Raw genomic sequence first — 23,754 nt, 5'->3', positions numbered from 1 at the left:
CAAGGCAGACTCTTGTCTTATGTAATACAGGCTTTGTTGTCGGAGCGCTCCAAGAGCGCTCACTATGATACGCGCATGACATTTACCGACATTCTGGGCCAACGTGGACACGGCCATCCAGCTGTCCTGAAAGCCAAGAGTGCTCGGCTAGTCTGGGTACGTACTAGTACCAAAGTAGGCTTCCCTAAGCCACCCCAGCGGCTGACTCGATCGTGTTTTGAAATCTGCGATCCCTTACTCGCAGAACAGCCTGTTCTCAATCGATAATCAAAACACGCCATCAACATCTCACATTCACCCCAGGACATGTCGAACATATATTTCACCCCAGGATCTCTCTACATCGCAGGATTCGCACAAGCACGCGCTCCACACGTCGGACTCATCATCCTCACCAGCCTTCGCTTCAGGTCGCTTCGTTCACATCAAGCATCGTATCGCCCGTCTGGACGTACCAATGCAGAGTTCAGCGTGTCGAGGGTGACATGTTCATCTCATCGCTGCTCCGCATCAGAGACATTAGCATATCCCATCACTCCAGCGCGGCTGCAGGAAGCGGCGCAGGCCGCCCTGGCGCCTCAGAATGATGAGTCTGGGAGTGTCTCCCGCGGGTGCTGGCAGTCGTGCAGAAGTTGTATGATATGGAACCTGTGCTGCAAGACGAATTAGTGCGTTTTGTAGGGCATATGCCAGGAGGGACAAATTTCCCAACGTCGCAGTGTCTCAGTTTTGTCAATGGATGATTGCTGGCCGAGTGATAGTATTACGTCTGCCCGACGTCTCCTAGTATTGAAGAGACTTCAGGCATACTAGCCTGCATCTAAACATGCGCAAAAAGCCGCGACATAGGATAACCCGGCGATGTGGCTGGATAACGCCGCATACACGTGCATCAGAAAACCAAGCAATCAGTACACACGCACCCTCTTAAGCGATTGACTTGAGGCAGGCATGATTCGGGAACCAAGATTCGAATATACTAGTGGTACTAGGACTGATCAGTGACATGTACACTAACGATTAGAGCGGCAATTCGAAGGCGCAATCGTATATAGACCTGCAAGAGATTTAAATGGTGATGTACTGTGATGAAATGGAGGGGATGCAGATTGGAAAAAAAAAGTACAGGATGATGGATCAAGGGGCCGGATCATGAAAGATAAAATCCAGTCTTCTGTCTAACACAGGTTTTCATAATCTTGATAACCGTAGTGCCGATACCCACGCCTGGAGCCATGGTAATCTACAGCAAGTGATGGTCAGTGAGAACTAATCAGATGAGGTAGGCGCCCATGATATAAGGGATAAGAGAGGTCGCATCGGGGATCGGAAGGATGGTGGAAATGGACGCACAGGAGCTGGTATCGCGCTCTTGACTCAAACCCGCAACACTACCAAGGTTAATATATCCCTCTGGCATTGATGTCTTTCCCTTCCCGGAGGCCTGCCCACCTGTGCTAACGTTGATCCATGAAGAACGGCAGAAGACACAAGTAATGTTGTGTCCACAGGATTTAGCCCCTATGTCAATGCATCAGTCCCATGCTTCAATCGTAGCAAGTAAACGACACGTACATTGTGTGAAGCACTCCTTATGCACAGCATTCCCACAAGTCTCGCACCAGATGAGGGTATTCCCGTCTGCACCGTGCATGCTCTCGTAGCAGATGGGGCAGTCGTCCTCTGGGTCAGGCGCGCGATGCTTTTTCACAGGCTCGGACTCTTCCGATGGGGTAGTAGCCTTGCCAGTTGCGCGTGCATATGCGTCGCGAACACGTTGGTTGATGACAGAGTTGGGTGCCGGAGGCGCGTGCGCAAATATTTCTTGAAGTTCGGAGGTGATAAGTGCTCTGTAGGGTGATCATTGAGCGGTGAAAGCTGTATCGACGTGAGGTACTGACTTCTGGTACCACAAGCTGGAGCTTTGGCTGACTTGGAGAACTGTAAAACAATTTCAGCGCTTACGGGGGCAGTAGCGGAAATAGAACTGCGCACCTTTCAAAAAGATGAACAACTTAACGTAAGATGGTTAAAAATGATGTGATGTGAAGCAAGAGCGGCCTTACTATGTGCTTGCAGTGATTGCCCTTACTGGCATCTGGGCCTGTCAAACGCCGGAGTTAGGGGTTAATTGAAAGCGAAAGAAAACGCGACATGCAGTTGCAGGATGGCATTTTGTCGATGATGACAGTATACACCTATGTTGATGTGAGCGTATTGAACGACCGAATAGAGGAGCACGCACATTCCCTGTAGAGCCTAACACGCTGAACTCCTCACGTAGTTCGTCGCCGGTACGCTTCCTGTCGACCATGAAAAATCTTGGTCGTGATCGATGACATGTTCTACCAAATACAAGAGGAACATGTTACCTTTGGGACATGACCCTGTCTACGCGATCGAGAATATTCTGCGGACATTTTTTCTTGAACATTGCACCGCGTTTCTCTGGCGCAGGTTCATTAGGGTCTTTCTTCTTCTTCCTTTGTTTCTTGACGGGAGGTGGTAGGGCCTCTTGAGATGGAGGCTGAGGCTGCGCGTGAGGATGGGTGGGTTGGGAGTACGGATAGCTGTAGTTGTATGAAGAATATGGAACTGATGACATCGTCATCACAGAAGTTGCAGGAGGGGTGTATGCATAGCTATAAGGAGCCTTGCTATCAAAAGTAGAACTATACGAAGTTAAATTGGGATCGGGGCCCTTGGCGGTGGTGTTGACCCTGAAAGTTGTGGAAGATGACGCGGGAATGCATGCCGGCGCTGTCCTCTTGTACATTGGGTCAGGCCCACTAAGATCAGCATAATCCCAGTCCTCAGATTGGCGTTGGCGTTTCTTCGCGTTTGACGACATGTTAAACGTAGAAACAGGAGCGAAGGAGAGCCCGATTTTGTAGACGAGCAGGACGAGCGCAGTCTCAAAAAACTTGGGTAGCTGATACTTGTTGAGGTGAAACTATAAAAGCGGGATCACCTCGTCGGGGTATGAACCAAGCATGCACAAATAAAGGCGGCTTCATCCAATTCATCGGTAAGTACCCAGTCTACCGCAGAATCCAGGTGCTGACTTGGGGGTTGATCGGCACTAACTATAAGTACTACTCGGGTGGTCGCTGCTGCCGCCTTCTATATCTCCATGTTCAAGCTGGCGTGCATCCTTTTCGCTGGAACTTTGACTGCAACGCATTTAAATTCTGGTATGTCACAGTACGTTAATCTGGGGGAGCTCGTTGACGTACTACTCGTAGTATGCCTTCAGTCACGACCTTTTCTCCCAAGCTTATTTTCAACGCCCGAGGCTTCTCTGATGAAGAAGTGAGTATTCCCACTGGTGGAGAAGATGCCGCTGTCACCGCAAACGGCATGTTTCTGGATGCATTATCGTTGGTCTCCAACTTCCAGAATCTAGAACTATATCATTTACCAGCAGTGGAAGAACATTTATCCGATAGATCAACCAATCACGCTGATGAGTCAACTTCAAATCTTCAAATTCGTCACTGAGCGCTTCTGCAACCGTAAGAAACCAACGGGATGGATGCTTTCGCCCGAATACTACGGGTGCTGTTACTCCACCGCATCAGGCCTTCCACGAGGTTTGAAATCGGGTCCACCACGATATGGGCGCTCGCACAGGCACGTTCCTGATATGAATAACTCTGCATAGGCATGTGATAGCTGTCTTGTCTATCCAAAGTGCCATCCGCCACTACCGTCCTTGGAAACCTAAGCTCTCCGAAACAGATTAATCGAAGAAAGACAGTGCTCCTTCGTATTAAGACTAGGGACTTATTGAGACTCACTCTCAGTGTGCTTTCGAGCTTTGTCTATGGACGAAGACAATCCTCGGCAAAAGCGCTCGGGGTAGTTGAAGTCAAATCGCTCAGATTCACAGGAAAGCGCCAGCAGAACGGCTATTAAAAACGAGGTGCGGCGCATCAGCTTAAACTACTGGTTGTTTATCATGATTTTGTTCCAACCGTCATCTGTCACCTTCGAAGGCGCAGACTGGATCTCGCAGAGGATCCTGTTCCTTGGAAAATTCATTCTTGGCCAACTCTGCTTTCCCTGATTAGGAGAAAAGAGTGGAACGGTTCATTCCGGCTGAACTATCGGTTCTGGGGGACACATGTGGGCGCTACGTCCTTCGGACCATCCCTCGCCAAGCAAATTGAAGCTTTCGTCGACGGAGAGTGCCTCTTGTTATGGCTGGAAGCACTAGCTTTCAATGAAAGCCCTGTGTGTTCAGTCGGAAGCCTCTTGTCTGTCGCAAATTGGGTCGCGGTGCGTATTTTGAACTCATTCTTCGGCTGACAGTTCTGACGGGTAGTGGAATGGTCATAGGGTGATGCCGAGTTTACACATGTTGGTGACGCTGATTTCGCACAGTACTCCACATTTATACTTGTCCGCTTTCCAACTGATTCAAGTATATCTAAAGAGTTCACCGAAAAAAATCCTTGCACTCCCTATATTGCTACTGGCCATGTCCTAAAGTGGCCTCAGACAGAAAGGATACTCCGCGAGCAATCCTCGGTTCACTCGGTTGCAATGCCGCCAGTGTTGAATGCCAAACAACTCGTTCATACACCTGCAAATCTCGATAGTATTCCTGAAGTCTTTGATATCTTGATAATTGTCATAGGGCAGGCGCAACCGACACTCACTATCAGATAATCTTCTGCTGCAGTCATTCGATGTTGGTGCACGACAGGAGCATCACTGGTCCGCTCATGCTTCACTGCATCGCTGATGAATGTAAACCCGCACGGAATAATATTTTCGTATGTCAATCTTGCCAAAAGAAATCCCTGGGGCTAACATTTCCTCGATCATTAGACGTAGCCCCATCTGAGAGCAGACTCAGTAGTACGTTGCAGACCGCGAGGACACGCTCCATCATACGTCCTTCTTCGCTCCACCCACTGAGCAGCAGAAGGTAATCCCAGATGTATCGCATGTCAGATCATTATATAAGGCCCCGTCCGGCTGCATGCGACACTCACGTTGTATGGCTCCAATGCAGGGCGGGTGGCTTATACCAGCATGGATGCGTTGACTGATAACGCGATGGTGCAGTACATTCTGGATCTTGGTTTCTGTTTATCTTATAGAGATGCGGCGAGGGTTTTTTTTCTGTTGGGAGCATGTCATCTTAAACGTGTTTCTCGGATCACCTACCTCAAGGTGCCAAGTACTTGTCATTCATGCAGGTGGGTTGGGTTGCTGCGCATCCATCGGCATCGACTGCCATGATGTGTAGCTATGGCTGTCGATGCTATCCCATCCTAGCGTGAGGCTGAAATCAGTCGGCGCTGTCCTATCCACCGCTTTTGGCCCGTCACGCAGGTTCCTTTCATCTCAAATTGGGCAACATGTCAATCACATATTTTGAATACCAGGGTGATGTCGCAAGCCTAAGTACTGCTCATGCCCTAGCTTGTCACTTTGGAGTATACAGGAATTATGCCTCTGACTATCCACAAAGTAATTGTCTTGTGGGCTCCGCGGCTGTACGTCATGTATCTTCCATCTCGAGAGAACAACATACATCCATTGTGTCATGTGTCATTCTCCCGAGAAGGTCGTGATCCTGTTGATGGCCGAGTACTGAGTACCGAGTGACTTATGAGACTGTCTCCCATAGCTATACAATACCTCCTACTAGTAAGCCGCACGTCAGTATTACTTCGGAGTTCAAACGTTCAACTTGAAGTACTTTGCTGTCGAAATAATACACGCGAAGATAATTATCGTCACATCCTCGACAGCTACGTCTTTCTACCATGTCGATTCATGTCTTTTCTCTTGTTGCAAAGTCCAGCAAATTCAATGACACGTATCTACGCATCTCTCAACACTTTCAGCAAACTCGTTCTGCGTACATCATCATCAAAGATCGCACCATCGATTTCATCAAGTCCTACGATCCTTGGAATTACAGGTCTCTCGAAATCCTCATTGCTATCATCCTAGTAATACTTTTCGCCATCCGTTTCTGGACCACGTCTTCTTCCCGCCCACCCACGAAGGACTCCCAAGACGCCCGTACGGCCCTCCAAGCGCTCCAAACCGTCCTTGTCCCAAGTTGCTCTCTCTGGCCCGCGCGGTACATCAAGCTCGTCAAACATGCCTCCAATCATCGTACAGGATCCAGGATTGTTGTCCCTTTAAGCATGCTCCTGCAGGACGTATGCGATGGCATCATCGAGCTTCGCGATCCTCTAAACGACCTCGAGGACCTGATAGATCAGGGTATCCGTGCGTATGGCTGCTCTGTCAGTCTGAAAGTTGAGTGGAAGTGGTGGGTAGAATGGTTGGATCGAATGGTGCGTGTTCGTGTTCTGTGTTCGTTACTGACACGCGCGCTGAACGACCTCTGATGTGCTCATAAGTTACGCGTAAACGTCTCAGGTGAGTATATGCGCTCTTGCCCTTACAGAAACCTTTTACTCCTACGCATTTATGCTCGTCCTTGAAGATATTGAAGATATGAAAAGCCACGACGGTGTTTATTCTTCGAATTTCGCAGTCACTAGCGCACAATATATCGACGGACTGATTCACCCACTCACAACAGCACCTCCGCCCTCCGCCGACCATGGGATCGTCATCAACCTCAACAGCTATCCGCTCATGCACCTGGCTGCTATCCAGCTTCCCAAAGATTCCCGTACCACTTTGGAACTCACCTCCCTCTCCAACCACATCTCCTTCCTCAGTACGAAGCACATCCTCTGCCTCATCCCCTTCCTGACCCACCGTCTCCCCAACTGCCTTTCCGATGTTCTCGCAACAGTAAACGACACTCCACACTTCAAACTATCGACCCTCACCAATACAACAGCCGCATACGCTGATACGCTCGCCGCACTATCAAGCAAGCTTACATACAATCCTATAGCAAGACAACAGTGCGTCGACGAACTGGGTATCAAAGAATGGCGTAAACGGAGACTCATGCTTGAGTTCGAGGCTGCTCTCGTGCGGAAAGGTTGGCTGGAGCATTGGGACGTAGTCTTGGAAGTCTGTTGATTGTATGCGTTTGTCGTGATTTTTCTTCCTTTCAGTCACTCTTGCACAAAAACGCATCTCTGTTTCTCGTCGCTTCAAGTTGCACGCACTCATTACAGCACAAATCTTGTTGCTTACTTAGAAATCGCAAAGTTACTATGACTCGCAAATGTTGTTATATTCAACGCAATAGATCAACGTTGAAACTGCATCCCGAACATGCAGGATCATCTTGCATAAGCCCCGTTATGCTGGGCCAGTGGGGTGTTGACAAACGTCGGTCGTTCTTACTGAACATCGTGCCAATCTCGCATAGGTTGCTTATTCGGGTATGAGCTAGTGAGTGATATAATAGGATACAGCTGAGCCAACAGAACGTTGGAACTTGGCGGGGGTAAACGTCGACCAAAACATCAATATTGGCCACCAGCAGATAAAGAGGAAAAATGTCAGCGGCACGTTCAGTAAGAAATGACTAACTCCTGATAATTTGGCGAAGACTTGATGAAATCAACAACTTTTGCGGATTGAGGAGCTGGGAGCATGAGCTCGTGGTGGGGATAGCCGTTCCTGCTAGCGAAATACGCTGAGCCGGAAGATCATCGATACTCGTTAGTGGAGTCGAGGACCGTTGAAAGGGTGTCATGATCCATAACTCGAGCGCAGACTCATGAACGCCATAGGAATAAACACGGACGTTGACGCCTGAATCAAGGGACGAAATAGTAGTAAGTGGTCCCAGTGACGGTCAAGTACAACATCTTCAACTTGAACGCGCTGTAACCATAATCTGAGATGGTGAACGTGCAGGCAAAGTACGTACCAATTTCTGGGTGCGAGCTGAGATATTGCGATTGAAGGTTCCAGAGATGAAACACTGTATATAAGCACCCTTGGGGCGTTACAGAAGGAATGTCGTGGAGATTTCGTGGAGATCATTGGGTGGTTGACATCCCTGCGAATTCAAGTAGACGTTATACAGATTTTCCGCAGATTTCGAGCGTAGTGCGCACATAAACGCATAAATATGTTGCAAATCTAGACTCAAGTACCAGACAATTTGAATACTCCAGCTCACCTCGACGCCTCTGATCATGAAGCCCGCCATCTTCTCATATATTTCCACGCTACTAGTAAACCAATGAGCCAAATTCTCATCCCCGAGTACATCATTGATGATATTAATTGCGGGAAGTTCCCGGACACCCACGTCGATTCAAAATCTTCATACTCTCATAAAAACATGACATCCAACGTCTTCCGCACCCCAAACATTACCCTCACTCAGCGTATAAACGTCCTACACCACAGGTGCAAAGGTTAAAACCAGGAGCAGTGTCTATCATCCCATCCAAAACCCTAACAGCATCCGGAATTTTAAATTCTTGAACTGCAATGGAGCTGGGACGCTATATGAATCGATTTAATCAGAACCCGTTCAAACAAGCGAGAAAGCATAATAGGACAAAGGAAGGAGCAAAGGAAGAGAACGAAAAAATCACTCCCACCCAGTGAGCCTCACCATGGTCGGGGTGCGTACGTTGGCATATCAATACCTGAGCAGTAGCACGCGACTTCGTTCACGGGCTAGCTGCGAAAAATGTGAGCACAAAGTATATGTGAAGTTGTGGGGTGCGTGCTATTGTACACCTGAATACCCTGCTAAACACTATGTCCTCTACGAGTATGATGCATATACGATGGCAGTACTTATCGTCCTCTGCAAGTGCAATATTGATCTCATCAGTACCTCTCTGCATGCAGAGAGAATTCGCTTACTTACCTGACAGCGTCCCACGCGGCTTGATAAAGATTCATCTTGCACGTCTCAAGGCTGCTGAAGATGCTGCAACCCTCATGTCGCAATACTATCCCTGGTGTTCTGATATATACTCGTATTGTGTAGAGGGGCCGAGAAGATGTGATGGGGGAGGAGCGAATGTGATTAATGGGTCAACGGGAGTGGTGCTCGCTGTCGTCAGCCAGGTCGGACAGATTCCAACATAACTGGTTTCAAGTGAGTGATATCGTCTTGGAGGGGGAAGGAGATTTACCAATGCGCTAGCATGGAGCGTAGACGACGGTCGAGGGTCGAGGAGAAACAAGGTCCGTGTATAGCTAGTCGGTATATAAGTGCTGGCATAGTTGATCGATCATTGGTCATGGTAGGGCCCGACAGAGGTGTAGAGAGGAGTTAGGACCGACTGGAAGCTCAGGCCTCAAGCCTCAGGAACCATACTTTTGACCATCCACGAAGTCACATTGTCTATCCAACTACTTAAACAACTCCCATCTCGAGAGAACAACATACAGCTACTGTGTGTCATTCACTCTCGAGAAAGCTCATCGAACTTGTGATCCTGTCGGTGAACTGGATGGCTGAGTGGCTTATGAGACTCCGTGTCCCGCAGCTGTACAATGCCTCCTACTACTAGCAAGCCGCACCCCAGTAGATGATCAATGATGTATTTGAAATGCGTGCGAATCAAATCTGAGTACGGTATTCAAGTTCCTCGGAAGACCACATGTACAACAGACACTGGCAGCACAAGATGTCTGCACAATGGTGCTGCTGCAAGTCTTTGATATTGACAACCAGCTCGCCGGTCCTGACGTTATTCTGTCCCCCAACAGTAAATATGCAAGAGCAAGCACCACGACGCCGTCACTCGCTTTGATTCGATTTCTTCGCTGTCTGCTTTTCGAATCAGGATTGTTCCACCCGTTTGTAAGATGCATCCATTGAGAGGCCATGACAGGTACTGCACTCCAGGCTATGATCCATCCAAATATTGCCTTCGATTATCTCTCCCGCCATGTCCCACCGCTGAACACTTCCACACCCACTCACGCATGCAACCGTCTTTCCATCCAGTGAAAGCGCCGGTACACATATGCCCCTTCCCTCGCCTTTCCACGGTTGCCCAACAATAAGTCCCGTATCACAGTTCCACTTGTGCATCGTGCCGTCATCTGCACCAGTCACAATGTGGGTGTTGTCAGGCATGAAGATGAAAATCTCAAAATTTCTTTCACGGCCTTCAAATTCGTGCTTTGAAGTTGGATTGCGCTAGGGGTTTAATCCTTGGAATCGTGAGGGTTCTAGAATCAAACAACATAGCTTCCCGAGCACTAGTGGTTGTTGCCGCAATGTATTCTATTTCAGAAGAAATAGTTTCCTCGACGATCAGTGTTGTGGAAGGCTTCTGCGTTTTTCTGGCCGACTCAGTTCGTGGTAAAGTATCACGGATAACAATTGACCAGTATTCACCTGTTGTTCTTTTGATCTCTAGCTCGTAGCAAGCCAACAAGAAGGGTGAGTTGTATTTGTGTTGAGACAGCGCTAAGCATCTGTCTACAGATTCATATACTCATACAGAAAGTTCGTCTTCCATCTTCGTTAGCTTGATGCTTCCGAGCCATAACTTATGCCTACCGTTGTTCCTTTTTAGAATGGCTCTTATACTGCGGTGGTATCATCAATATTCCGAGTTCGGTAAGTTACCTCGCCTGATTTTTATGCCTGATTTTACAACATGGGAATATTACAGGCTTATTGCATGGCCATATATCAGCGCCACGATGTTTCCACCCAGCGCCCAGTGCTTGCCATTTTGATGTTCGTAGTAATGTCATGCTATCATCGTCCAAATTACACATGCGGGCTTCTCTGGTCGAGTTCCTACGTCTACCCTCCACCGGGAAAGCACAGCTTCAAAGGGCTTGTGAACTTCAGCCCGTTGGAGTAAGTTATTCCCTGATAATATTTGATATACAGCGGACACGTGTTGCAGGAGCGTTTTTCGCAACTCGTGGTGTTCTGTGTCAAGATAGAAGACGAATACATGTTATGCACAACAACCCCTGCGTTTCAAGAGTTGCGTGTGTTTAAAACAACAGCCACTCCTGAAATTTCTGATTGAACGCCTGTATAATTTGCAAAAGTTCCATTGCCAGGCCAATGCTAGGCTGCACAATTATAAACACTGTGATCAAATTCGGTAGGCATTTCGGTTGGCTATTTTTCCTCCCTAAAATTGACAAACCTGATAGACATTCCTCTTGGGCCCACTGTGCACTGGAATCTTCGCATTCCCTAGGTATGGTACATTGATTGTGCCTACTAATGCACCTCTAGCTAAGCACGAATGTCTTCCAGTATTCAACAGGTGCATCCAGAATTTGGTAAGATGACGACGAATGAGATTCAACAACATGCGACACTATTTGTCCAACCTACTAACAGTACCTCCAAACGCGACCTCGACAATTCAGTACATGGCTAAGCATCAGGAAGACCCTCCCGTTTTAACTTGGACAAATTTAGCAAAAATAGTGTTAGTTTGACCTAAGCTCGCTAGGACTAGCAAAATTTTGCGGAAATTAGACCTAGGCTCTCTAGTTTATCAAAAATTGTACATAGCTAGTGCAAAGTCACAAAAGTGTGTCTATCCAAGTATGAATTACAGCTAAATCCAAATCGATAGGCCAAATTCCATTTTACAAACTCATCGCCTTTATTTAGTTTTGGAGCGAAACAAACAACCACCTCCCCGCCTTCCCTGACTGTTATGCCACACACTTCTAAATTTGAGCATTATGTTGGCGGGCTACAAAGACTACTCTATACACCGCAAACGCGATGTGTTCGAATGCAATGTGATATCAAGTGGGAAAGGTACAGTATGAGTATTACTAGTAACAGAAAACAAGAAGTTTATAGTGTCTTCGGCACGATACGAGATTATCAATCTACGAAAACGAACGCGGTAAGGTCGTTGAGTGACTGGGTGTAAACCCGCAGGGCTGAAATTTCTAGTCTGAAACATGGATCCGAACATAGGTATCAATGGTGAGCTGTGAGGGCGGGCTGAGTCCGATCAGTTCACAAATAGTACATCAGTGATAACTAGGGAGCGGCTACCATGCGTCGGACAAATGGTGATATCGTTGTACTGTCGAGCTGATAGTTAATTGTTGGCCTAACGGTCATTTGTCCGGCTCTGATTGGGGTGTGGTGGGCGGGAGTAAAAACGAAGAGCTAGACGCTCATACTGAAACTAATAGACGACCATGTCATTTGACGTCTTGTCGTTATCCGGTTGCAGGCTGATTCATCCACGAAAACGAGCTGATCAGGGCAAAAATCTTCTGCGACATTGATTAGATAAATGTTACGAATCTCATTGCGTTCGGCGGCTAGCCTCGCGAGCTAGTCCAAGGAAAATTTTAGAGCCTTTCAAAAGCATGGGGTGGTCTTAGGTCCTCGTACCTTCAAGTTTTTACGCGTGAAACCACGACTTCGCAAAGTCTTCTCGATGGTCTGTAGTGAAACATTGGTGCCCCTCGCGTCCCGTAGCGCAGACTGTAGCTCCTCGTGTGGAAAAATGTCCGGGGTGCGCTCGACACAAGCTTCAAGGTACTGGTGACCATGGTCTAAGAAATAATTGAGTTTTGCACGCCACATGATACTAGTACTACTTACTGTAGCATCAGGAGATGTGAGCAGACGAGGACGATCAGCTTGCAAGGGCTTTTGAATGACAGACCCTGTGAGCCATGAGATCTTGAGAGGCGAAGCGCACGATTGACATTTTTGACGGTACGATGAGCGGAGTGAGTGATATGGGCAATAATTATCTGTCGACGATTCCCTACCATGATGGATATGACGTTTGGATCCCGAAGCTGTGCTGCGCCTTTGTTGACTAATTACTCCAAAGATAAACAACGTCGGTGAGTTGTGTAAAATCGATTTTGGCCTATCGATTTTGAGTGTGTATAGCAGCGGTCCGCGTCACTGGTGTGTTCGAAAGAGATATCGAGGTAGTACTTAGCATACATATATTATAATTTATGAATCCGAGGAGAATCGCGATGAGAGTCCGTTCTGGTTGCAGAAATGTTGGGGTGTTCAGAATGGATGGCGATTTTCACGCGATTTTCGAATTTTGAATCGTCTCGTAATCACACGGAGAATCGCTTCATAATTGACTACCACTATACAGCGGACACGTATTGCAGGAGCGTTTTTCGCAACTCGTGGTGTTCTGTATCAAGATAGAAGACGAATACATGTTATGCACAACAAAGTTGGGAACAACAGCCACTCCTTTCTGATAAAGCATCCAGAATTGGTAAGATGACGACGAATAAGATTCATGAAACATGTGACACTATTTGTCCACACTATGTACAACGTTCGACCTCGACAATCCAGTACCGCATGCCATGGGGGCCTCCAGTGCACATATATCAATGGTGTGGATTCCTCTGCTGGTATTATACTGCAATCTGCTCTGAATCATTCGCCTATGGTGTTCGCCCAACATCATGTCCGCTCAAGCGCTCAAGGGCCGGCCACTCTTCGCAAGATAGCTTGCATGATGTTCCAACTTGAGTGGGAACAAATATGCGGTCCCTTGCTCACCTCCTTCCATTGATCCGATGTGGCGCTTATGATTGCATCACGTCTATACCGATGCCTCCATTTTCAAATTACCTGCCCCTTGCGGAATCACAACAACACCTGATCGCGCTCCAGAAGGTCACAAATCTGTCACCTGATCTCAGCGCCACCATGATTCACCAACTGTTAGTTGGATGCTGTTCATGTGCCTATCGGACACTTAATGGCTTTAACACGCTGTAGCAATGTGGTCCAACAAATCAAATCCCGACAATAACATACTTAAACTTGGCCCATCAGTTTAACAGGCGTCCATTCAACACAGTAACAGGTGACATGACGCAGAAGGCGGCAGTTATTTGCACTCTTGGAAATTGCTGCAAGCTAATTTCCTGCTTACAGAGTTCATTCAATTGTGCCATTAGTTACTAGGCAACTACTATTGCAGCGCATCTGCGTCACGAAAGATCTGTCGAAGCATCTGTCTGCTTTTGGTTACGAAACAAATTCATCTCCATACCAGTCTCGAACTGGGTGACTGTCAAATTCATCGCTGCTGCGCCTGTTGCTGCCTGGGGCCAAGAGTAGTAGTCGTAGGTATTTTGTTAACTTCGTTGAGGATTGATATGAATGTTCTAGTACTAGCATAGGTTGGCTAGCGATCGAACCCTATTGCATTATACAAAGTGCCCCATTGTGTTCTACATGCCCAAAAGAGGTCTGACGGCGGTAGGGTAGCCGACATGGCACCCTACCCTGGCCGTCTGGAATAATTATCAGGCGATCCGCGGCCAGGTCGACATCCCACAGAAAAATATGCAGAAGAAATAAAAGCGCATTCCGGCACTTTTGAATGCTACCCGGCTTCGAAGAACTCGTATTGCTGATGAACAATATCATATTCTGAAGCCGCGGGCCTTCGACACATGTGATACCAGGAGCACTACTTAAGCTGAGCGCTATATGTCGCTCATCTTCATCCTCTTGTTGACTCGGGCGTTGGACCATGTTTCAACTCTATGTATTCCTGTTTTTTCTGGCAAGCCTCCAGAGTCACGCCGTGACTATTGGCCCAGTTTCTGACCTCGTCGTTGCCAATTGTGATGTATCTCCAGACGGGTTCACCAGGTCGTCAGTGTTTTCTGCATGTTCGACCTGTTTGATTACTGAAGTCATTGCAGGGCAGTTCTTGCCGGCGGCACTAATCCTGGGCCCACTATAGTCGCTCAGAAGGTAGCATCTGCTTTGCATGCACAACTCTTCGTTGACCTCATGTGTATTAAGGGGGATACATTCAAGATTAACGTCACGAATCAATTGAGTAACGAGTCGATGCTAACGAGTACCAGTATCGTAAGCACCGGACCACCGACTGATAAATGCATGTAGGAGCTTATGATGCATTGTCTATTGCAAATAGCACTGGCATGGACTCGCCCAACAGCATAGTAACCAAATGGATGGCACGGCATTTGTTACGCAATGTCCGATCGCTCCGGGTCACTCTTTTTTATACGAGTTCAATGCTGGCAATCAAGTAGGAACCTACTGGTACCACTCTCATTATGGAGTCCGTGCTTCGATTTATTTCACGGTGCCGGTAACTAAATTAAGTCCAGGACCAATACTGTGACGGTCTACGTGGTCCGTTGATCATCTACGATCCCCACGACCCATACCGTTCATTGTACGATATTGATGACGGTGAGTTAGTCCGACCAAACGGAGTTGCGCTTCTCACATCTGATTAAAGAGTCTACCATTATCACATTGACGGACTGGTAAGAAAAAAAAAGGCTGATTGATCTTTTCCTGTCGTTAAAACAGTTCGCTTTGCAGGTATAACGTACCATCGCCTCAAGTACATGAACCAGCGCTTCCCGACTCAGTGCTTATTAACAATGTCGGGCGTTATGATGGAGGGCCGGATGTACCTTTCGCCGTCATCGATGTTCAGCCACGAAAGCGATATCGTTTCCGCTTACTGAGCATGGCGTGCAAGCCCAACTACATTTTCTCGATTGATGGTCATAATCTTACCATAATCGAAGTTGATGGCCACTACGTCAAGCCGCTCATAGTAGACTCTATTCAGATCTACACTGGACAACGATACTCCTTCATTCTTGAGACAGACCAGACTGTCGACAACTATTGGGTGCATGCCAATCCCGATCTGGGCACAAATGCCACAGCCATCTTACGATATGCAGGCTCTCCCAATGCAGACCCCAAGAACAGGACAACCTTAAACTCGGTAGCTCTGAATGAGACTAACCTACACCCCCTATCTCCAGTTTCGTCACGTTTACTGGGGGAACCAGACGTCAAACTTGACCTTGTGCTTGGGTCTAATAAGACCACTTTCACCTTCTCCATCAATGGTGTCCAATACACTCCTCCCAGTGTTCCTGTTCTACTGCAGATACTGAGCGGCGCTATGACGGCAGCGGATCTTGCACCTAACGGCACCGTATATGTTCTGCCACGGAATAAGGTTATTGAAATTACATTCAATACCAATATCTCATCAGGGGACCCTGTGAGTCCATTTCAAAACATCATGTATGTCCTTGATTGACAGACAAATTCTGACAGCATCCATTCCACCTGCATGGGGTACGTATTGACATGCCATCTACATGCACGCGATGGACTAATAATATGAATATGTGGTTTGTAGCACAGCTTCATTGTCGTCAGAAGCGCTGGAAGTAGCGGTTATAACTATGTAGACCCTGTCACGCGTGATACCGTGTCCGCAGGCAACCTCGGTAATTATGCGACTATCCGCTTCATCACCGACAATCCTGGGCCTTGGTTTTTGCATTGGTAAGTGTTGTGTCTATGTCTTTTAGCTGACAATGACTTTCGGTTTTTGTGAAGTCACATCAATTGGCATATATCCGAGTGAGTTGCTCGATTCACTGAGCCTGGACTCGAATTAATGAGTCCATAGGGGATTAGCTATAGTATTTGCGGAGGCTCCTGAAGACGTGGCGGCTTCGCAGCCTGTCAATGGTAAACACCGAGCACTATGAACTAGACCGTGTCTGACGATCAGCGTTAGATGCCTGGAAGCAGCTCTGTCCAATATTCAATAGCCTTCCTCAGCAAAGTTTCACCTCGCGTTGATTGATATTTTTTATATTGGTTTATGCCTCCTTTTGTTATAGGGAACATTCAGATGCAATTTGTAGATTTATGATAAAGTAGGGTGCTTTGGATGTCGTTACCTACATGGATACGTAGAAGTCCGAGATTGATTCAAAAGAACAATCCGGCCGTATTCCTCATTTGCTCACAGGGGCTAATGGCTCTGGGCACAAGATCTCGTGCCCGCGAATAAATATATCTCTGAACCTTTCAAAGGGTGGGTCATAGGCTCGAACGGCAGATTGTTTTGCCTACACCATGCCAGGAAGGTATACCGTGCACGGATCATTTACTCCCACTCGACAGGCTTAAAAGGGAGCTTCCTACATAGAACTAGAAGTACAAGCAGTCGGGGCAGCGGTAGCCCCCTGACGAGAGCTTTCGCAGGCTCGAAACTGCTGCCCTACTAGTACTGCTTTACTAGCTTCTCGATGTCCTACCTACCAGCACTTTATCTTAGGAGACAGTGGTCTGCAGCGCTGGGTGCTGGAAGTAGTCTGCCTAGTGCACTAATCCAAAGTCATAGTTCTTTGCTCTCGCTGGCTGCTCAGTATTGACGGCCTGACCACCCTGACGTGTCGTACGAACCCGTTATGACCGGACGTGTCACTACCGCGCAAATTCTTCCTGGCAGCGCGGATAATACCGGTTAGCGCTGTCTTACTCCATACTTCGTCTGAATGCTCATCTTAAACTAGGCGGCCAGGCATTTATCATGAAACTACGCCCTACAGCTGTTGTGTGAGCAGAGTGGGAGCTTTTTTCGTAGGGCCTGAGCTTCATGTATGTATGTATGTATAACAACTGACAATAAATACTGAGTATAGCATAATGACCATTGTCAAGCCCGTTCACAAAATCACGAACGATGCGACTGCAGCAAAGCTTCAGGTGACACATGGATACAGTTGTAAAAATTGACCCGACTTTTCGATAATGCAGCTTCAGGGGCTTCCAACTACGTAGTTACATGTAATTAAAGTGCTTCGTTGAATCACATATTATGCCATACCATTTTTGTATACCGGCGCGGTACAGCGAATACTACTCATACATCCACCGCTGAAACAAAGAGATCTGCATCATCCTGTTCTTTCTTCTCCGACGATCGAATCCTCGTCTCTGTGTTCACCTCTGATGGCCAGGTGTAAAGTTGGATATGGGTCCAGTGAACCAATGCACGCCTCCGTACACCGGACAATAATACCAGGAAATTGCCAGAAACATGACCCCTCCAAGTACCACAACTGTATAGTTCATTTGCTGTGTCGTCGTTTGCGGGCTCGCGGGAAAGAAGAAAACAATGATCATGAAGACCATCCACATCACAGCGATCGCGGCGACTGGAAAGCTCTGGACAGACATATTAGCTTAAAAATACGTTGCTGCCGATTAACCTACTAGTTTCCCCAGATGAAACGGGCCGGGTTGAAATTATTATTGAACGCAAAGCGGGTTGTGATTGGCGTTATATAGGCGACGTACGATGCGGTGACAGCAATTGTGAATACCGCATTGATGGCTTCGGTGCTCACGAACGACAACAGTCCAATTGCCAGACCACAGGTGGCGTCTAACCAAACTGTATTGACGGGTGTTTTTGTGTAGCGATTGATCCGGTACAAATACCGTGCAAAAGGGAGGGCTCCATCACGAGCAAATGCAAATGTTTGGCGAGAGCCGACCAGGAGGCAGTTCGATGCCACCATGTACCTGCTCTATCATTAGGCTGTAAGCATGCCACACGGCACTAAAACGTACTCCGTTGAAATAATGAGACACCATAGAGCCAGGGCCTTTCTCTGTCCGAGCGAATTGTATAAAATCTGCGCCATAGGCTGGCCTACGGGGCTACTTAAGACGCCGCCGACATCAGTGCCCATGCAAAAGGCAAGGGATACGTTGACTCCTGGATTAGAACGTGTCATCAAGATCAGAGTGACATGTCATTCCACATACCCAAACCAAGGAAGGCCGATATAACGATGGAACTGACCTGACTGGGATTAACACAACAATTGATTATTTTCTAGTGTCATTTACGATTGCCCATGGTATCGCAGTAGCGGCATTTGAGGCCTCCTCGCTCATATGAACGCTAGCATCAAAACCGCCTGGCCGGTTACAATAGTCATGGAGCAATTATTCGAAAAAAGATGGTCTAACCTATTGTATAAAGAGGAGCCATAAGGCTCAGAATAAATGCGAATCCAGATGGCCAGCCGCTCACTACAACTAATCGTGAGCTGCGAATGTAATTGGATGAGGACACATACAATTGGTGAACTCCGCTAGTACAAAATTTGCACTGTTTCGATAATCCGGTGGCGTTGCGATCGGAAGCGCAATGATGATTATGAAGCAGAGACTATCGGAGGATTTAAACAATGATCGTGCACGAACTCTATAACACCTACCACACATTCATCAACGTGTATAGTCTCTGGAGCCTTGCCAAAACTTTGGTACCAAAGCTCACGAGGACAGCATTTGACAAAACCAAAGCAGCGTATATACCACTATAACAACCAATATGAAGAGTGTCGTGTTCGAATGAGAACGAGCTTACTAGAGCTGCTGGTTGGTAGTCACATATGTTTGGTCAGAGGAGGCCATGCCGATTGCTGCAGTGATTTGAATTGTACAAGCCCAGTTTAGGGAAGCTAGCCCCGCGTGATCAGGGGGAGACAGTTGAAAAATGAAATCCATCTTACCGAAACCCGTAATAATCTGTATGGTATTCGAATCTGCAGATGTCAGAACTGGCTGCATGTCAGATCAAGATGCAGGACTTACAGCCAACTATCCATGACAGAAAATTGCGGCATCGTGGAGAAGCAAGCGAGTAAGTCCAATAATACAGCTAGATTTTGTTGAGTCAAGTGTGAAACAGCGACAGCGTTGATGACATACACCACCAGAAGTGGGTCCTGCTGATGCGAGTTCTGCCATCGCCAACCCGATGCAAACGATAAAGGGGCAAGCAATTGCCCACTGGACAGCGGAAAAAGTGAGATGTTTACAAAACAGCGATCCTCACGTATGATGAAAGCTTACACCCCAAACCATCGCGAAAGGCCCACCATTTGGTATGGCGTAGAAGAGCACGGAGCTGAACCGATTTTTATCATTAGTGGTATAATTTCAATCGACTTGCGCCATAGTAATGGCTTACACTATAGAAGGAACCACTCCTATACAGCTGAATGCAAGTACAGCTGCCTGTACAGTTGTTGGCTTGTGTCGTGTACATCGCAGAGTCTGAAATCAAGCTTACCTCTAGCGGAGTGAATTCCCTGTGAAACTCCTGTTTGTATCCTAGCTCGGCGAGAGTTGTCTCATCTGTGCTTGGTTATGGGTGCAACTCCGAAATTGCAGAAACTCTCATGGCCATATTGCACTGTTGCAAGTGGGAGTGAGCTTAGATAACGTCAAGAGAGATTAATAGTCAACCAGGAATCGATGATGCACATGGAGCCTATTCTGCGATCCAAACAGAAATCGAACCATCTTCGATTCTTAGACATAACCATTAATCCCAACTTACGGTCCGGGCCTCGGACACCTAGCCTATCTGAATCTGATGTACATCACACATTGGCAGTTTCGGAGTTTTGATACAGGCAAGATTTCAATCAAAATGCGGTTGATAAATAAAAGATTTTGACTTGAAATTTTGACTTGAGAAAATGAAGAAATTTGGATGAACGGTAAGATACTACGGATGGTGGGAAGTGCATGGATGAATTTGAATGTGACTCACGTGTGTGCGCTTCTTCAAAACCTCGATTACATGGACTCATACTATCATTCCGGGTAATCTGCAACTTTTCAGCAAATCTTTTGTAGCTCGTCAATCACTTCACATTATCTTCCACGAATTTAGAGTGTTGTAGATTCGTACAGCCTCTATGTAGATCTGATTTTTACTCATTTTTAGGACATTGTGGTGTGGTGTCAGATAAAAGCTGAGATAATTCAGGGTCTGATTGCTAATCTGCAAAATATGGTCACGTCGAGTCACACCTCGGCATAGCACTGGTGCAGTCAACTTTGATTCTCCGCACTGCGCTCTCGATCTGTTGGCGTTGAGTCGTCAAACTAGAAGCTCTGATACATAATGAATACAGCAATATATTATTATCAAGTATTGTGATTCATGTAATTATTGTGAGTGTACTGGTGATATGGTCCTGAATGAGGTTGACCGTGTGCAACATCATACATTTGTACCTCACCACCAACTCGAAAATCTGCTCTACTACCAGCTGCCAGCACAAAGTGGGGAATAGATGGAGGCACTGAATGGTGCATGGGATAATATGGGAGCGCATACCTGCTGGGTGGGGGAAGATCCATGTATGATATCGAGGGTTGAGGGATAGGCTGCAGTTGATAGCCACCAAGTGGTGCATGCATCGAATTTTGATGACTCGGCATGTCTTGCAGTAGTGACTCAGTAGTGTTATTGCTGGTTTCAACATGCTGCCTGCAAGGACAGAATCATTAAATAAACCCTCGTACTGCTGGTTTTTCTTGAGTTCTGGTTGGCTGTCATCTTTGCCTTCAACTTCTCACTAAGCTCTGATACCTTTGCATGAAGGTTGCACTTGAAGAGGGTGACCCGTCATGGCCAGGTACTTGGCCCAGTCACATATTATTGCTTCCTGCCCTTCAGTAAGTAGTTGGCTGTTTTTGTGGGCTTTCAAATGAGGTTTAGTGATGTTCTATGCCTGCTGACAAAGAGTATGGTATGAGACTTTAAACTCTGCAGCTGCTATTCAGAGGTTCTTGGTCTTCTTCTCTCTGATAGCCTAAATAGCAATAGTGAAGTTGGCCTCATGAATCACATCTTCTTCAGCTTTCTTCTAACTGGTATTACACCTGCAGTTTGGTGCCATTATAACATGGATGTGAGAATGATGCAAGAGGAGATGACAATGCAAGACTTCGTGCACTTGCCAAGTATGCCATAGAGGAGATTGAATTTGTTACACACTCTCCTATCTACTGTCATGTTTTCATACATATCATCAATTCTTCCTCTATAGCATCTTACAGCACTTTGCAAATATGATAACAGTTGTCTGTTTTCAGAGAAAGAGAAAGAAATAAAAATGATGGTGTTCAAATTAGATTAAATAATGCACATCATGAATTCATGGCACGTCTGTTGATATCTTGTATCTTATGCCCCTACCATACAGCAGTATATTCTTTGATACATTCTCTGATGACAGTGCCATTGAAATTATGAGCTCTTCATTGAGATCCCCTCAGCATGAACAATCTGTGTCTGTTGAATCTACTGTCCTCCCTTCATGGAGCCCATCACCTCAGGCTGAACCAGAAAAAACAAAGAAGAGAGGCTGTCCTCCCAAGGAACAGCCAGAAAAAGGATTGTCGTACTCTCGGATGACTTAGAGCAGAGCCAGCTCATAGTGACACCATAGTACTCAGCCAACACTGCACCAATCAACCTTACATTAGCTATATATCCCCAGAATGAGATGAAGAAGCCTGAATTCTCAAGTAAAGGTTATTATTGAGGCTATTCTCAAGAAGGTATGTAAGATGAGTGCATATATGCAGTGTTAGATGATGATACCTTGATCAAGAAAGGGAATGGGAAAGAAAACAATGTTGGCAGTGATGACAAAGATGATGGGATCGACGATGACAGTGCTGACAGGCCAAAGAAGAAGAAGAAAGGCAAGGTGAGCATGAAGAATAGGTATCATAGCGAGACAAGCATACTGACATGAATGTTAGAAAACCCCAGATGAACTTCCATTGAACATTGAGGTTGCTGCACACGTCAAGACACTGCGGAATCAGTGGGTCTGTAACAAGGCAGGGTGCCCATTGAGTAGCTAATGCTACATTCCTGCAGATAACAAAGAACATTTTCCACTTAGCCACAACCACTTCCAGATCTGGGCTGCTGCAATGGTCATCTAAGATTTTTCTCACTCTCATAATTAGTCACTCATAGTTTTATAGATGAAGAATCCACCGCTCATGACTGTAAACCAACCTCCAAACCATTGTGCTCTTGATGGTTTGCATGACAACCAAATGGCTTTGAAATCACCTCTCCTTCAGTGACATTTAGCTGATCGCGACAAGAACACATCCAGTACTTCAACCATCAACTTCAACATACCACCTGAGCTCCTTGGGTTCCTTTGTCCCCCAGCATCCAAGAATGCTGCCAACACCATAGCACTGCCACATGGAGACCAAGAGTTGATGCCCCTCCTACCTCCAATGATGCAGCCTGGTCTTGATCTCATGCTTATTGATTTCTACACTAAGTTTTCACTTGCAAATGCAATCCTGACCAAGTTACACAACAATGGCTACATAGGAACATGTACCATCAAGTATATTGTGGTCTCTGAGCTGAAAGAAATGGGGTTCATGAACAGCGAGATTGCAGCGATGAAGGATGCTGTTGAACAATAGTCTCGTCAAAGTTAGGTTCAAGTTTGCTGCTGTTTTCACCATGGGTGTTATGAATGTACTAGTATTGCTTTCACTGTGCTGTGGACGAACATTATTCCTGTACACTAGAAGTATTCTGCATGTATAAAGTATGAGATTGCTTCAGAGTCTGATTCAAGAAGGCAAGTTCTAATGCATGATATAAAATCTGTACTGTATGAATTATGATGATTGTCTAGTTGTGATGAAGTTGAGAAGAAGGAATCCCAAGGTACTAGACACCTATTTGTAGTGAATCCTGATTTGGGATTGATAAGTTCCCACAGTCGGGACTGTGGACATACTGTGGACAATGAACATTATAGACAATTAATATTGGCAGTGAAACGAACATCACGCACCAACTTCAATAATTATCCACAACGATTTGTGGACTGGGTATTCTTGTCATTATGTGCGTATTCCTTGTGGGGACTGTGATCAAGATTTATGTAGTAATAATCTAGAATACATTGTAGCAAGTCTAACACGATAGAAAAAGTGCCATACAGATTTGGATGGTGTAACACTCTAATACAAGTACACTTAGAATATCTGCGATGCAAATTCACCAATGAATATCGTTCACAGAATGATAGGCATCCTATCAGTTCATAAGTAACATTTTAAATTTAAAAATGCAAAGACGAACCAAAAGTGGGACATTAAAGTCTTTGTGCGCATCAAGCATT

General features: G+C 46.4%; 8 protein-coding genes across 8 annotated transcripts; 5 read left to right on the top strand and 3 right to left on the bottom strand.

Annotated features, from left to right (window-relative positions):
- The first annotated feature begins 39 nt into the window (after positions 1-39).
- On the top strand, positions 40-804 carry DFJ58DRAFT_453490 (uncharacterized protein). The gene is made up of 2 exons (XM_041380481.1): positions 40-156; positions 245-804. Exon 2 carries the CDS (start codon positions 307-309, stop codon positions 667-669), a length of 363 nt encoding a protein of 120 aa, XP_041242408.1. The 5' UTR covers positions 40-156; positions 245-306; the 3' UTR covers positions 670-804.
- Positions 805-955: 151 nt separating this feature from the next.
- Positions 956-2,972, bottom strand: DFJ58DRAFT_795077 (uncharacterized protein). Its single transcript, XM_041390495.1, has 9 exons — positions 2,373-2,972; positions 2,246-2,321; positions 2,159-2,198; positions 2,067-2,104; positions 1,996-2,014; positions 1,902-1,941; positions 1,576-1,850; positions 1,354-1,521; positions 956-1,243 (listed from the first exon to the last, which is right to left on the bottom strand). The coding sequence occupies exons 1-9, from the start codon at positions 2,849-2,851 to the stop codon at positions 1,179-1,181; spliced, it is 1,200 nt and encodes a 399-aa protein (XP_041242407.1). The 5' UTR covers positions 2,852-2,972; the 3' UTR covers positions 956-1,178.
- A 161-nt stretch (positions 2,973-3,133) lies between these two features.
- On the top strand, positions 3,134-3,664 carry DFJ58DRAFT_842695 (uncharacterized protein; the record flags this gene model as incomplete). The annotated part of the gene is made up of 3 exons (XM_041392870.1): positions 3,134-3,204; positions 3,246-3,312; positions 3,407-3,664. 3 exons carry the CDS (start codon positions 3,134-3,136, stop codon positions 3,662-3,664), a joined length of 396 nt encoding a protein of 131 aa, XP_041242406.1.
- A 2,272-nt stretch (positions 3,665-5,936) lies between these two features.
- Positions 5,937-7,197, top strand: DFJ58DRAFT_795065 (uncharacterized protein). The gene is made up of 3 exons (XM_041390494.1): positions 5,937-6,326; positions 6,393-6,411; positions 6,479-7,197. The coding sequence occupies exons 1-3, from the start codon at positions 6,174-6,176 to the stop codon at positions 7,030-7,032; spliced, it is 726 nt and encodes a 241-aa protein (XP_041242405.1). The 5' UTR covers positions 5,937-6,173; the 3' UTR covers positions 7,033-7,197.
- Positions 7,198-12,052: 4,855 nt separating this feature from the next.
- Positions 12,053-12,478, bottom strand: DFJ58DRAFT_662446 (uncharacterized protein; the record flags this gene model as incomplete). The annotated part of the gene is made up of 2 exons (XM_041382302.1): positions 12,053-12,223; positions 12,284-12,478. The coding sequence occupies 2 exons, from the start codon at positions 12,476-12,478 to the stop codon at positions 12,053-12,055; spliced, it is 366 nt and encodes a 121-aa protein (XP_041242404.1).
- A 1,593-nt stretch (positions 12,479-14,071) lies between these two features.
- DFJ58DRAFT_453360 (laccase) lies at positions 14,072-16,791 on the top strand. The gene is made up of 11 exons (XM_041380480.1): positions 14,072-14,551; positions 14,602-14,773; positions 14,841-14,990; positions 15,040-15,124; positions 15,174-15,201; positions 15,260-15,962; positions 16,019-16,039; positions 16,104-16,252; positions 16,307-16,330; positions 16,380-16,441; positions 16,491-16,791. The coding sequence occupies exons 1-11, from the start codon at positions 14,427-14,429 to the stop codon at positions 16,553-16,555; spliced, it is 1,584 nt and encodes a 527-aa protein (XP_041242403.1). The 5' UTR covers positions 14,072-14,426; the 3' UTR covers positions 16,556-16,791.
- A 913-nt stretch (positions 16,792-17,704) lies between these two features.
- Positions 17,705-20,379, bottom strand: DFJ58DRAFT_716938 (amino acid/polyamine transporter I; the record flags this gene model as incomplete). Its single annotated transcript, XM_041384286.1, has 15 exons — positions 17,705-17,927; positions 17,978-18,294; positions 18,328-18,485; positions 18,536-18,572; positions 18,620-18,690; positions 18,743-18,805; positions 18,853-18,944; positions 18,994-19,095; positions 19,146-19,239; positions 19,373-19,439; positions 19,490-19,570; positions 19,634-19,688; positions 19,752-19,798; positions 19,854-19,918; positions 20,340-20,379. The coding sequence occupies 15 exons, from the start codon at positions 20,377-20,379 to the stop codon at positions 17,705-17,707; spliced, it is 1,512 nt and encodes a 503-aa protein (XP_041242402.1).
- Positions 20,380-22,086: 1,707 nt separating this feature from the next.
- DFJ58DRAFT_729577 (uncharacterized protein) lies at positions 22,087-23,044 on the top strand (the record flags this gene model as incomplete). The annotated part of the gene is made up of 6 exons (XM_041385771.1): positions 22,087-22,114; positions 22,169-22,293; positions 22,349-22,421; positions 22,470-22,528; positions 22,580-22,637; positions 22,692-23,044. 6 exons carry the CDS (start codon positions 22,087-22,089, stop codon positions 23,042-23,044), a joined length of 696 nt encoding a protein of 231 aa, XP_041242401.1.
- Positions 23,045-23,754: the final 710 nt, after the last annotated feature.

This window comes from Suillus subalutaceus (assembly GCF_016647625.1).
Source record: "Suillus subalutaceus strain FC151 chromosome Unknown DFJ58scaffold_75, whole genome shotgun sequence".
Classification (NCBI taxonomy): Eukaryota; Fungi; Basidiomycota; class Agaricomycetes; order Boletales; family Suillaceae; genus Suillus; species Suillus subalutaceus.
This window is presented reverse-complemented; position numbering and strand designations above follow the sequence as displayed.